This window comes from Gigantopelta aegis, chromosome 15, assembly GCF_016097555.1.
Source record: "Gigantopelta aegis isolate Gae_Host chromosome 15, Gae_host_genome, whole genome shotgun sequence".
Taxonomy (NCBI): Eukaryota; Metazoa; Mollusca; class Gastropoda; order Neomphalida; family Peltospiridae; genus Gigantopelta; species Gigantopelta aegis.
In genome coordinates, this window is record NC_054713.1 from 39904918 (window position 1) to 39918794 (window position 13877).

At 38.6% G+C, this 13877-nt stretch overlaps 1 protein-coding gene across 1 annotated transcript in view; it reads left to right on the plus strand.

The window, feature by feature from the left end:
• The window catches only part of LOC121390446, a 25008-nt gene extending 16014 nt beyond the window's left edge, over window positions 1-8994 (plus strand). Inside the window, exon 2 of the mRNA XM_041522266.1 lies at window positions 7317-8994. Coding sequence (XP_041378200.1) covers window positions 7317-7443 — 127 coding nt within the window. The 3' untranslated portion in view covers window positions 7444-8994. The remainder of the gene's footprint in view (window positions 1-7316) is intronic.
• The last annotated feature ends 4883 nt before the right edge of the window (window positions 8995-13877 follow it).

Consider the following 13877-nt stretch of genomic DNA (forward strand, 5'->3'; position numbering starts at 1 on the left):
GTGGTGATGATGTGGAGTATAATGTGATGGGGTTGGTGGTTTGTGAGATGATGATTATAAGGAGATGAGGTGGTGGTGATGAGATTATAAATGGTGGTGGTGGTGATGATGATGATGGTGATGATTATAATGGTGGTGGTGATGATTATGATGGTGATGATGATTATAATGGAGATGATGGTGGTGGTGATGATGATGATGGTGATGATTATAATGGTGGTGGTGATGATTATGATGGTGATGATGATTATAATGGAGATGATGGTGGTGGTGGTGGTGATGATGATGGTGATGATGATGATTATAATGATGGTGATGATGATTATAATGCTGATGATGATGGTGGTGGTGATGATGATTATAATGATGATGATGGTGGTGGTGGTGGTGATGATTATGATGGTGGTGATGAATATAATGGTGATGGTGAAGGTCGTGGTGGTGGTTATGGTGATGATGATGATGATGATTATGGTGATGATGATGGTGGTGGCGGTGGTGATGGTCATGATGATGTTGATAATAATGGTGATGGTGAAGGTCGTGGTGGTGATGATGGTGGGTGGTGGTGGTGGTGATGATGTTGATGGTGGTGGTGGTGATGATGGTGGTGGTGGTGGTGGTGATGATGATGATGGTGGTTGATGATGATGATGGTGGTGGTGATGTTAGTGGTGATGATAATGATGATGATGGCAGTGGTGGTGGTGATGAAGATGTTGTTGTTGATGGTCATGATCATTCTCGTTATTATATATACATCCATTTTCCTTTCTTATCTCACTGTAGAAAGTACCACCATGACAAACACATAACCCGCCATTGATTAAGCAAGACGATGTTTCCTTTCCCTAACCACATTGGATATTTCAGATGGTTTCCCCCTGCAGTTTTCTTTTTAGATATTGATGCTAAATGTTAAAATACTATGAAATTTAAAATGTTATTGTTTACATTTCTGGCATTTTGTTTAAATTTGCATTTGAAGTTATTTAATTAATTTATCTCTTTCCCTGATTAATCTACCAACAAATGTCACTGATTTTTAGCAAAAAAATCAAAAAATTTATTTAAGGTATAACATTTCATACGATATATAATGTACACAAAGGTTAATGAATGAAAACAAATTTATTATTGATCGTAGGAACAATTTGATTCATCAGTTGAACTCATTTCACTTATTTCCGAATCCGAACATGAGCTGCAGTCGTCATCTTCAAGACGGCTGGTACTTGGAATAAGTAACAGTACCATTCGACGTCAACGCTCAGCTCCACACGAAAGAACATGTTGGGCATTGTATCCAACAACGTTTACAAGGCGACGTTTTTGTGCTCTTTCAACATTCCCAAAAAATTTAACATCTTTAAACTGCTTTGTAGCAGATTCATCGTTCTGATGCTTTCTCTCTTTGGCTTGGATGACTTGACTTTGTGCCAGATGATGATTGAAGCAACTCTTCTTGGACTGATGATCTTGAACTTTTATTGTCAACCCAGTTTGGAGCAGAACTTGTCTGTCGTTTGCTGACAGTGACCTTTTCTCCAGTCTTGGAAACTGTGTAAGCTTTTTGAAAGTCCAAGTAGTCATAATAAATAGCTTCAAAAGGCTGCCCTGAAACACGAAGTACAGAACAATCATGTTTTTGTATCCAGTACTTCATTTCATTTGTGATGGACTAAATCATTGGACACAAAAGCTCTCTGTCAGCCTGTGTTGGATAAAGCTTAACATAGGCTTCTGAGAATGATTTGTATGCTGAATCAAACTCCTCGATTGAAATGCACCACTGTGCATGAAGATTCAGCCCCATTGTGTGGGAAATGACATTACTATATGCAGAAAGTGATGCAATAAGTCGCCAAATAATTTCATAACGATATTCTTCCGATTTTACTTTCGGCAGCTGATTTGCTTGAAATCAGGACAGGTCACACATTTGCGCATTCGACATTTGTCAGTTTGTGATGTTTCACTATCATAGAAAGCATCGGGGAATGGTTTCATGCTGGTTGGGCCTGGATTAACCTCAACACACCCACAAACAGTCAAATTGTTTCCACCACACCCACTGCACTGGGGGGGGGGGGGGGTCCATAATGTTTTGCTGCTAACATCTGAAGTGTATCTGGAAAAACATATATCTCGCAAGGTTCCATGAATTGTTTGTAGCTTGTTTGAAAAGGAAAAAAGTGCCCAGGTAATTTATAACATCACTGCATCGGTAAAAATAGCACACTCATTGCAAATAAAAAAATTAAATAATAAAAAACTCTTGCCGGAAGAATAAAGGTTAAAATTTTAAATTTCACAGTCTTTTCATATATAAAATCGATTTCTAAAACAAAAATTGCAGGGGGAGACCGTGCAAAATATCCAATGTGTAGCCGAGCTCCGATCGCCGCCATCAGCCTCGCCGTGTTGCACTTTCGTCACTCTGTGGTTGCACTCAAGTCTTTAATAAGCGCTCGTTCATCATTAGGGCCTACTGAGCGACATTAATTTGTCAAAACCTGCATATTTATAGGAAAAAATACGACTTTCTAATCGCCTTGTCGACATATTGGAGCATTAAATAGTTCACTCGAGTTGAGAGATGATTATTAAAGTAGCAATGTCGCTTTCTTGGGTTTTCTGAATTGAAAGTTTTTTTGTTTAACGACACCACTAGAGCACATCGTTTTATTAATCATCGGTTGCTGGATGTCAAACATTTCGGGTAATTCTGACTCATAGTCTTCAGAAGAAACCTACAATTCTGTTTTATTAGCAGAAAAGGGTCTTTCATATGCACTTTCCCACAGACAGGGCAGCACATACCACAACCTTTTGCATACCATTCATGGGGCACTGACTGGGACGGGATAACACCCAATCAAACAATGTATCCATCGCCGAGGTTCGATCCTACGATACAAGCACCTAGGGCTACTCAGCTACATCCCGGCCCTCTGGGTTTACTAACATGCAGTACACATGTCCTCGTTGGTGGGCTCATTTGGGCTATTTCTCGCTCCATCCAGTGTACCACGACTGGTATGTCAAAGGCCGTGGTACGTGCTATCCTGCCCATGGGATGGTGCATATAAAAGATCCCTTGCTACTAATGAAAAATATAGCGGGTTTCCTCTCTAAGACTATAGGTGAAAATTACCAAATGTTTGACATCCAATAGCCGATGATTAATAAATCAATGTGCTCCAATGGTGTCGTTAAACAAAACAAACTTTAACTGTTACAAATTTTGTCGCCATTGTATAATTGAAGAGTCCAACATATGTTTGATTGGTGCTAACAATGTTCGTTTATGAGACCCTTACAGGATATAGACGCTGAGCTATATCGAAGAATGGCGCGGCACATGCTGAAGCATACAGTGAATAATATATTCTAATGATTTGTTTTCTTCTGTGAATTCAGTTCACCAGTAACACCTTCTTGATAGATCGAGTGATTAAGATTGTTATACGATTCTGTTCACTTTATCTACAATTTAATCTATGCGCACGCACACGCATACGCATACACGCACTCACAGATAGAAAAGAGATAATGAGAAAGAAAGAGGAGGGCGGAGAAAAGGAGGGAGGAAGATGGGGAGGGAGAGAGACAGAGTGAGAGGGAGGGAGGGGAGAGAGACATACAGAGAGAGAGAGAAAGAAAGAAAGAGACATACAGAGAGAGAAAGAAATGTTTTATTTAACGACGCACTCAACACATTTTATTTACGGTTATATGGCGTCAGACAAATGGTTAAGGACCACGCCGATATTGAGAGAGGAAACCCGCTGTCGCCACTTCATGGGCTACTGTTTTCGATTAGCAGCAAGGGATCTTTTATATGCACCATCCCACAGACAGGGTAGTACATACCACGGCCTTTGATATACCAGTCGTGGTGTACTGTCTGGAGAAAGAAATAGCATAATGAGCCCACTGACGGGGATCGATTCCCGAACCAACCGCGCATCATACAGAGACAGACATATACAGATATATAGAGAGAGAGAAAGAGAGAGAGAGAGAGAGAGAGAGAGAGAGAGAAAGAGAGAGAGAGACATACATAGAGAGAGGAGAGAGAGAGAGAGACATACAGAGAGAGAGAGAGGGGAGAGAGAGAAGGACATACAGAGAGAGAGAGAGAGACACACACACACACAGAGAGACATACAGAGCGAGAGACATACAGAGAGAGAGATAGAGAGAGAGCACGTTAACAAACATTAACGATCATCGATTATCGACTGGTTTCCATATTCGTTATGATTACTGCAATAAAAAAATTAATTATAGTTGAGAATAATGAGATGGCTATTTTGTCTATCACGATTGTGGAAACAAACCAGAGTTCTGCTATGGGGGAGTTGAGATGGATGGGGTTAATTGTGTAATATGTCAAGGCCTGACAGAAACGTGCGTCCTTCATTAAAGAGACTAGATCCTGACTTTGTTGTCATTGTAAGATATTTCTGATTAACTCAGCCTTTTTTTTTTTGCGACTACATATATAACTACATGACAGTAGTTTTCCCATGCTGTGTGTAGCACGAGTTTATAGTGCGCAAGAATATTATACCGCAAAACCGCATAGAGACAGAGAGAGGAACATAGACGTAACAGTCAAACAAACATAAATAGACAGGAATAATATATTAATTCACCCCTGCGTGGGGGAGAAAGAAAGAAACAGGCTGAACCAGAAAAGAGAGGGAGGAATATCATTACATTAATTCACCCCTCGCTGTGGTCAGTAATAAAACTCCACTACGCTGATGTTTGACATTCTTCCCTGGTCGTATCGCACCACACATAATCGATTTATTGGTGGTCTGCAACCAATTGCTGTGTATTTACAGTAATTGTTACGGTCCTAATGCGCTCTCGAGTTCAGATGATCCGGCAGCAGAAGGATGGTAATCTATCCGTACGAAGCCATTAACAACGACTTTACGTCGCTGGTCAGCGGGTTGGCGCTTTGTCGGCTGTGCTTTTACGCCAAAGGGGGGCAGGTGTGAAGTACTTAAAGATTGTTGCTGGTCTAGCATGGCTGTTCAGGGAATTGTGATTGTGGCAACTACAGATCTCTGCGACTAATGGTGATGACTTGTATACTGCAATAGAGAATAGGAAAATAGCATATTTATTATTTACGGCCCTAATGACTACTTAGAAATAATAATAATAATAAACAACATTAACATAGGCGTTTGGAAGATGACGGCAACTGGGGGAGAGATGGAGCAGGTACGCATTAATCTATGATTACAGAACAGGAAAATGTAAAATAGAAATGTCTGGTAGGCACTAGGTTCGCATTCCGGTACCGGGGGTTGGGTGGGCGTAACCCAGTTGTAAAGGCAAATGCGAGGTCTGTTTGGGATCGATCCCCGTCGGTGGACCCATTGAGCTATTCTCGTTTCAACTGATGTGGTTTGTGCTATCCTATTTGTGGGGTGCTGTACTTAAAAGATCCATTGCTGTTAATTAGAAAGAGTAGCCCATTGCGTTGTAGCAGCAGGTGTCCTCTCTCATTACCTGTCGGACACCATATAAGTTAAACCGTAATTAAAATGTGTTGAGTGCATAATTTAATAACATATTCCTTCCTTTCTGGTACCGGTGTAGCACTTAATTTGCACTCCCCAAGAACATGCCCTCTTAAAAGAACTTTGGATTGACAATAATTTAAGTACTGTTCAATCAATACAATCCACATTCATTATTAGGAAACTATAGGTTTCATCTCCGTCCTTCTGTCTCTCTGTCTGTCTGTCTGTCTGTCTGTCCATCTGTCTGTATGTCTGTCCGACCGTCTGTCTCACATATAGTTTTCTTCTACGTATAATGGTGACTGGGGAGTGCAAATTCAGGGAAGTGCAAATTATATGTGACACCGGCTCACACCCACAATGAATTTTAACGGCTTGTGAACTGACAGTGCAGATACGTGTTCCCATGATTGCGTGCTTGAACCTAATTTGCATATAGGCATGGAAAATCGAGTTAAAATCAAATAAATTACGAATCATTGTCGACTAATGGTGATGACTTGTTTGGCGATATAAAACAAGAAACAGCACGTTTACAGTCAATAGCTAGTGAAATGAATGCTATAATACTATTTCTCTGTTCACGTGGGCAAACGTGAGGTTAACTTAAGGGTGTACTATACCAAATAAAATCCCATGGTCGACCGTGTTAACGTTTGTGTTTTAAAACACTATATGCAATATATCAACCAAACTGTGACCCATAAATACCAGTACTACAACCCCTACCTCAAAGTATTAACTGCAGAAAATGGTACCCTTCATGGCTAATTTTCGGTATAACCAGATGTTTTTATAACACCCCTAGTTTCGCATAAATTTTTAGTACGGTACTTCTTTTTACAGGTACCCCATACATGTTTCAAGCACAAGGCTGATTGATACAGTGGTACCAGATAAAATAAAATTGCATACATACATTTTTGCCTAGATGTTTTTTGGGGGTTTTTGTTGTTGTTTTTTGCAACAAACACTCTCATATTTATCACCAATAACAGGACTTATAGTATTAACTGCTCTTTCAAACGTTTGGTGAATCAGCCGAAAGTTATTTGGTTTAGTACTTACTACCTTTAAAACAAATCAATCCCCATTAACGATAATGTTAACATTTTGTAATAAAACTGATATAAGTAGTGTGTCAACACACTCGGGCAGTACACATTAAAAATTATTTTTTTGTCTCAAAACGTCTTGATGTCTTGATTTTTTTTCTGTCTCAAAACCGTTTATCTTTTTTGGTCTCACCATATTTGAAAGAAAACAAACCGTGTTCTATGTACTAGTAATTGCTGGGGAAAAAATTAAATATATAATTTTAAAAACTGCCAGCATGTTTCATTTATTCATTCGCACAGTAACATGAATCTCCTTGCGTTAGACAAAGGGGGAACTGCGATATTGTCCCTTTTCCCTAGTTCCTTCGTTCATTCATTTATACTTATGTTTGTGCTTCTATCCGATTAAGGTTCAAGCACGCTGCTTTGGGCACACATCGCAGCTATCAGAGCTGTCTGTCCAGAGCAGAGGGTTAGTGTTGAGAGAGAGAGAGAGAGAGATGTCAGTGTGGTAGTCTTACACCTACCCATTGAGTCGTTAAAACCCGCTCCGGGTGGGAGCCGGTACCGGGCTGCGAACCTAGTACCTACCAGCCTTATGCCCGATGTCTTAACCACTACACGGCAGAGGCGGGGTTGTTTTTCGCTATTTCATTCTAATCTAAACAAATTGGGCCTAATATTAAATTTTCTTTCTTTTGCACAGGTTCACGGAGTTTTCCATCGCAATGACGTCAACGGCCGTCGTGTACATTATTCTTCATCACCGAGCCACCAGAGGGCGCAGAAAGCCTCACATTCCTCGTGCGCATGTGTCAGATTGCGTGGTGTGACCGCAGACGCCATTTTTTAATTATTCATGGACGCGTTACGCTGCAGAAAATACACAAACTTTATGACGGCATGATGATACCTGCTATCGAGACATGGATCGAGACATCTATTATTGAAGGTTGTTTATGGTTGCGTGGCAACTAGGCAGTCCGTGGTTACGGAGCGAAACGACCATCATGAAATGTTGGACATAACTCGATCGATGCAATTTTCAAGCAAGAGCTGAATAGTGTGTACAAAATATTTCAGAAGTGTCGAGAATACTGAGATTATTAAAGCTGCAATATCAGTTTGGGGGGATGGGGGTTAAAGAGACAGTCCCGAGTTTGCTGCCTTTGTAAGATGTTTCTGATTAATAAACTATTTTAAGGATTTAAAATGACATACTGAATATGATTTCTTGTTTACAATGGCAGTGGCTGGATGTTGTCCAGTAGCCGATGATTGATAAATCATTGTGCTCTAGTGGTGTCGTTAAACAAAATAAACTTTGTCCGGATGTTTTGTGAAACTGGTCTCTATATGTTACAGAGCGTATCCAGATATATATTAGGAAATAAAAGCATAGCCCAGTGGTTAAGCGCTCGCTTGATGCGCGGTCGGTTTGAGATCGATCCCTGTCGGTGAGTCCAGTGGGCTATTTCTCGTCCCAGCCAGTGCACCACAACTTGGTCGTGGTATGTGTTATCCTGTCTTTGGGATGGTGCATATGAAAGATCCCTTGCTACTATTAAAAATGTACCGTGTTTCCTCTGAGACGTTATGTCAAAATTACCAAATGTTGGCATGCAATAGCCGATGATTAATAATCATTGTGCTCCAGTGGTGTCATTAAACAAAACAATCAAACTTTGTTTTTTGTAAGGAATAAAAATGGAATTAAATGCTTCCTTGACGACATCTCCATACGTTAAGGTAGCTATATCAAATAATATCCGGCTGGGCCAACATTCGAAGTGCACTCCGCTTTTAACAGCACTAGTTAATACTACAGCTCGTAACTATAACTCGCACAGTGTGAATGCATCTTTTTATATTCATGAACTATGGCGTTACTGTAAACTGAACATAATCTCCGTGTTGCTAAGCCTTAAGAATACTGAGGTAATATTCAGCGTGCAGTATCACGATAGTCATATTTTTATATAGGTCAATTGATTTTCTTTAAAACATTTCTGGACTTTTTATTATTAATCTTTTGACTATCTTACGTTTACGATTTGGAGAGCGAAAATAGACCTTACACAGATTGCGGCGCCATAAATTATAGAGAAACGTCATTAACATATTTTCATATTCATGAGCTTGACTTGGCATCATGAAATATTCTTGCCTCGACAACATTGTTTATACTAATATTATTACAATAGCAAGGATTTCACCAACAAATAGCTTTGAGTTGTAATATTTTGGTTGTTAGTAGCAGTTATTATAATATATATTTTTGGTGGTATTTTAAAGGGACAGAGCCTAGTTTTTAAACACTAAGGCATATTTTTCACTATTAGAGCCGTTTATGATCACTGAAATCAAACTTTACTTATATTTTATTGTTTAGATTATCCATTCCCGTACAACAGAAGTGTTTCTGGTCATCCTGGTGTTTCTAATACCACAGAAATAACAGTTATGGAGTCGAGTTTTAGTCGAGTTTTAACAGTATTTCACCGTTTCAACGTCACAGACTTTGTTTCACTCTCTCGTAACATTTTCCAAATGTGTTACAGGTTTGTAACTTGACCAAACTTAGTGTCCATTTTTACGGGTTGAAATTAGGGTCTGCGCCTTTAATATGCTGGGTCATAATAAATATATGATATAATTTGAGTCACCTGGCATCGTATGCTTTACTTTTATAGATTTTCACGTGCCTGTATCCCGTTATGATTCAAGCACGCTGTCCTGGGGACACAGTCCAGCAGTCTGGACTACATCCCCAGACGACACCTTAAAATACAAGCATCTCATTTCAGGGTAATTCAGTCATGTCGTTCATTTATAAAATGTTTTTGGTTTTTTTTATGATTTGCTTATTTTGTTATAACGACCAGTTTAGGCAGATCCCTTGGTGACCATTCATCGGAGGAGGGGGGGGGGGGGGTGTAAATAATACAATTTTAAAATGATGAATACGAAATGCAGTTCTGAAAAGTTTATATACTGAACAGCACTGAAGACAAAGCCGGGGTTTTTTGGAGGTGGGGGGTTGTTTGTTGCGGGGTTGTTGTTGGGGTTTTTTGGGTGGGTTTTTTTTTTTTGTTTTTTTTTGTTGTTGTTTTTATTTTTTTGGGGGGGGGGTCTTTTGATATTAATTTTCAATAGCTGCAACTTACACCATTAAAAACCAATTATATCCTTCGCATCTTAGCGTACCATTTAGAGTGCAGGAATAACTTGTTTTAAACAAACTGTTTATCATGGTTACTTCGTTAATATCAAAATAACTTTGCTTGTACCTCTAGTGCGTTTTTAATGCTGCTCAGTATACTTTATAAATAATATTCTAACGACTGACACTTTATTTCCATTTATTATGGTAATAAGCAGCTGGTACTGTTACTATAATATGGACATTATGTTATTTATTTGTATATTAGTGTTCATATTTCTGTAGTTTAAATGTGTTTCTTATTAAAGATATTATTATATTGAGAACAAATGTGGTTGTTTTTGCGTTTTTGTCATTGTTTTTGTTTGTTATTGTTTCGACCTATTCGGGGGTGGGGGTGGGGGAGGGACTGGTGTTTAAGATATTTACGGTAATTTTTTGGATTATTTTAGTGTAAGTATGTGGGATTGGATTTCTTCTGGAAAGAAAAGAAAATTCTGTTTAATGAGAACCCGGGACTTTTATTAAGCAACGACTATTACGAGTGAAATATATTTAAAATGCGACACTTAGCTTAGATAATAAGAGAAGAAATCCGCTGTATCCACACACGCAATACGATACGATTCTATGGGATCTAACCCCCTTGGTGGACACATTCTCTGTGTATTGTTGGTTTTTTCCCATCCCAACCAGTGCCCCACGACTGGTATATCAAAAGCCGTGGTATATGCTGTCCCATCTGCAGTAAACTGCATATAAAATGTCCCTTGCTGCTGACGAAAAAGTGGTGTGTTTCCACTATATGTCACAATTATCAATTGTTTGACATTCAATAACCGACCCCGTCGGTGGGCCTATTGGGCTATTTCTCGCTCTAGCCAGTGCACCACGACTGGTATACCAAAGGCCGTGGTATGTGCTATTCTGTCTGTGGGATGGTGCATATAAAAGATCCCTTGCTACTAATGGAAAACCGTAATGGGTTTCATATCTACGACTGTGTAAAAATGACCATATGTTTGACATCCAATAACCGATGATTAATAAATCAATGTGCTCTAGTGGTGTCGTTAAACAAAACAAACTTCTTCAATAACCGATGACTGATGAATTAGTGTGTTCTGGTGGTGTCGTTAAGCAAAACAACCTTTAAGAACACGAAGGAAGGTGCAGCTTTAAAGTATACAACCGAATTATTGACAACCGACGCCATCTTGAATTCCCGGTAAAACTCGTATAAACACTGTCGCAACTTTACGACGGGTGGCAATATTTGCGATAACAGCGTTAAGAAGTGTTTGTTTTAATCTTCTAACAAGAGTTCCACACAATATCATATGTACACTGTAATCGCGGGTACAGATAACAGTTTTTTTCTATATAGTAGTAGTACACACGGGTAAATAAATGTACATAAAACTTTAGACATGGGTGTTGGTTTTACGACACACCAGCACATTTTAACCAACAGCTACAAAGTGTTGTTATTATATAGTTGTTAAAACAATACTAGCAGTTTAAATAGTAACAGAGGAAACTCCCTGCCAGCATATTTTTTTTAATCTCAAATAACACCAGGACATTTTTAAATGTCATTTGCCATAGGCAGAACAGCACATACCTCAACTTTTGATAACAGGGGATCTAGCCCAGACAGTAAGAGTGTTCGCCTGAGATGCTTGTATAAAACAGTCTTGAGGAACTGGCTGGAACTGCAAAAAATATTCACAGAGAGGAATTATTGTTCTATGACACATTATGGGGAGGTATTTATCTCAGTCGGTAGAGTGCTCGCTTGGGGTGCTTGCGTCACAGAATCGAACCACCTCGGTGGATCCATTCAGCTGATTGGGTTTTTCTCGTTCCAACCAGTGCACCACAATTAGACAAATGCCATGGTATGTGCTTTCCTGTCTATGGGAAAGTGCATATAAAAGATCCCTTGCTGCATTAGGAAAAATGTAGCGGGTTTCCTCTGATGACTACGAGTCAGAATTACCAAGTGTTTGACATCCAATAGCCGATGGTTAATTAATTAATGTGCTCCAGTGGTGTCGTTAAATAAAACAAACTTCTATGACACATTACATCCCAGGCAAACAGTACCATCCATCTACATCTCACCGTACTCACACAACTACATGTAAAATCTGGTTTCCATCAAATCTGTAGTAGATCCCCGACAGACGCAGAACGATGCAGAAGAAATAAATTAGTTTGCGGAACGCAGTCGTATAAATTAAAATAAACCTTTTAGAATCAATACACAAATATAATAAACCGATTTTGTGCAATATTTCAATGTTCAGCCTTGTATACTTTCCCCGCTAATCAACTTCAAAAAAGTCAGCCCATTTTAGTTTTGTAAATCACTTGTAATAAAACCCTAATGTGATCATAATTATCCTCGTAGACACAAACACGATCAAAGACATCAGGAAGAAACGTCAACAAGCCATTAACACCTAACGGTATATTAGTCTGGTGATGATGGCGATACACTGGGTTTTTTTTCTGATCAGATCAATCCAAGATTAAACCACGTGGTTCTTGGTAAGCAGTCCAGTTAGTTGTTTGGTTCGAGTAATCATGCTGAGTCTTGACACAACTAGAGGGCGGGATGTAGCCAAGTGGTAGAGCGCTCGCTTGATGCGCTGTCGATTTAGGATCTACCCCCGTCGGTGGATCCATTGGGCTAGTTCTCTGGTCTAGCCAGTGTACCACGACTGGTATATCAAAGGCCGTCGTATGCGCTATTCTGCTTATAGGTAATTCTGAACTATAGCCGATGATTAATAAATCAATGTGCTCTAGTGGTGTCGTTAAACAAAACGAACTAATTAACTAAAACGACTAGTTGATTCATACAAATTTCGAACGAATCAACTGATTTAATAAAAAAAAAATATATATAAATCATGTAGACATTTTTATTAATTCAGAGATAATATTTCACGTTTTTACTCGTCTGTGTGCGTGTGTGTGTGTGTGTGTGTGTGTGTGTGTGTGTGTCTCTCTCTCTCTCTCTCTCTCTCTCTCTCTCTCTCTCTCTCTCTCTCTCTCTCTCTCTCTCTCTCTCTCTCTTCACAATTCTTTTTCTTTACTTTATTTTTTGTTGTTGTTGGATTTAAATAGGAATTAGTCATCTACTTTAATGAAACATATAAATCTTGTAGACCTTTTTTTGTTCAATTCAAAGATAATATTTCACATTTGATCGTCTTGTCTATTCTCTTTTTTTCTTTTTTTTTCTTTGTTCCATTTCATTTTTCTTTTCCTTTTTTCTGTCTGTCTTTTTTCTCTTTTTTTTTCTTTTTTTGGCAGATATGATTTATAATTCTTCCAGTGAAATCTAAAAAGAACCGCGATATGTCTGGTATCAAATTGCATATTCCACGAGATGAGATATAAATTATATCTGAAAACAAGCAACATGACATTTTTACTTACAAACTTCATCATTGGACCTTTATTCTCATAAAACATAACACAAGAAGTTCATTATTAGTGTAATTAGTGTAAACCGTGTAACCGAGCAAAGACGTTATTAATGATGTCAGAATAACATTTGTTTTAATGGGAATAACACCCTTTTCAATGGGGACAATACTTTTTTTCTCAATGGGAATAACACCCTTTTCAATGGGGACAATACTTTTTTCCTCAATGAGAATAACACCCTGTTCAACGGTGGGAATAGCACTTTTTCAATGGAAATAACACTTTGTGAATAACACAAAGTTTACTCATAGAACTATTATTTCAGTCATATCTCCAGAATGAAAAAACAGCACTATCGAAATCGATTACACTATGACGTATAGTTAACCTGACAATCATTTGTCTGCAACGCGTAAGGCTGTAAATAACTTTTAGTTGAATAGATGTTAAAATGTGCTTAAATCCTGGGTTTTTTTAAATATGTAAGAAATAGAATAATACATTCGTGGCCGTTAGATACCATTTATCTTACAACGTGTTGTTTAAAAACGTATCACACTCGCATTCGCTGGTTAGATACATTTTAAAACGACTCGTTGTAGGATAAATGGTATCTAACGGCCACTCATGTAGTATTCTCTATGTACTTAAAACATGCAA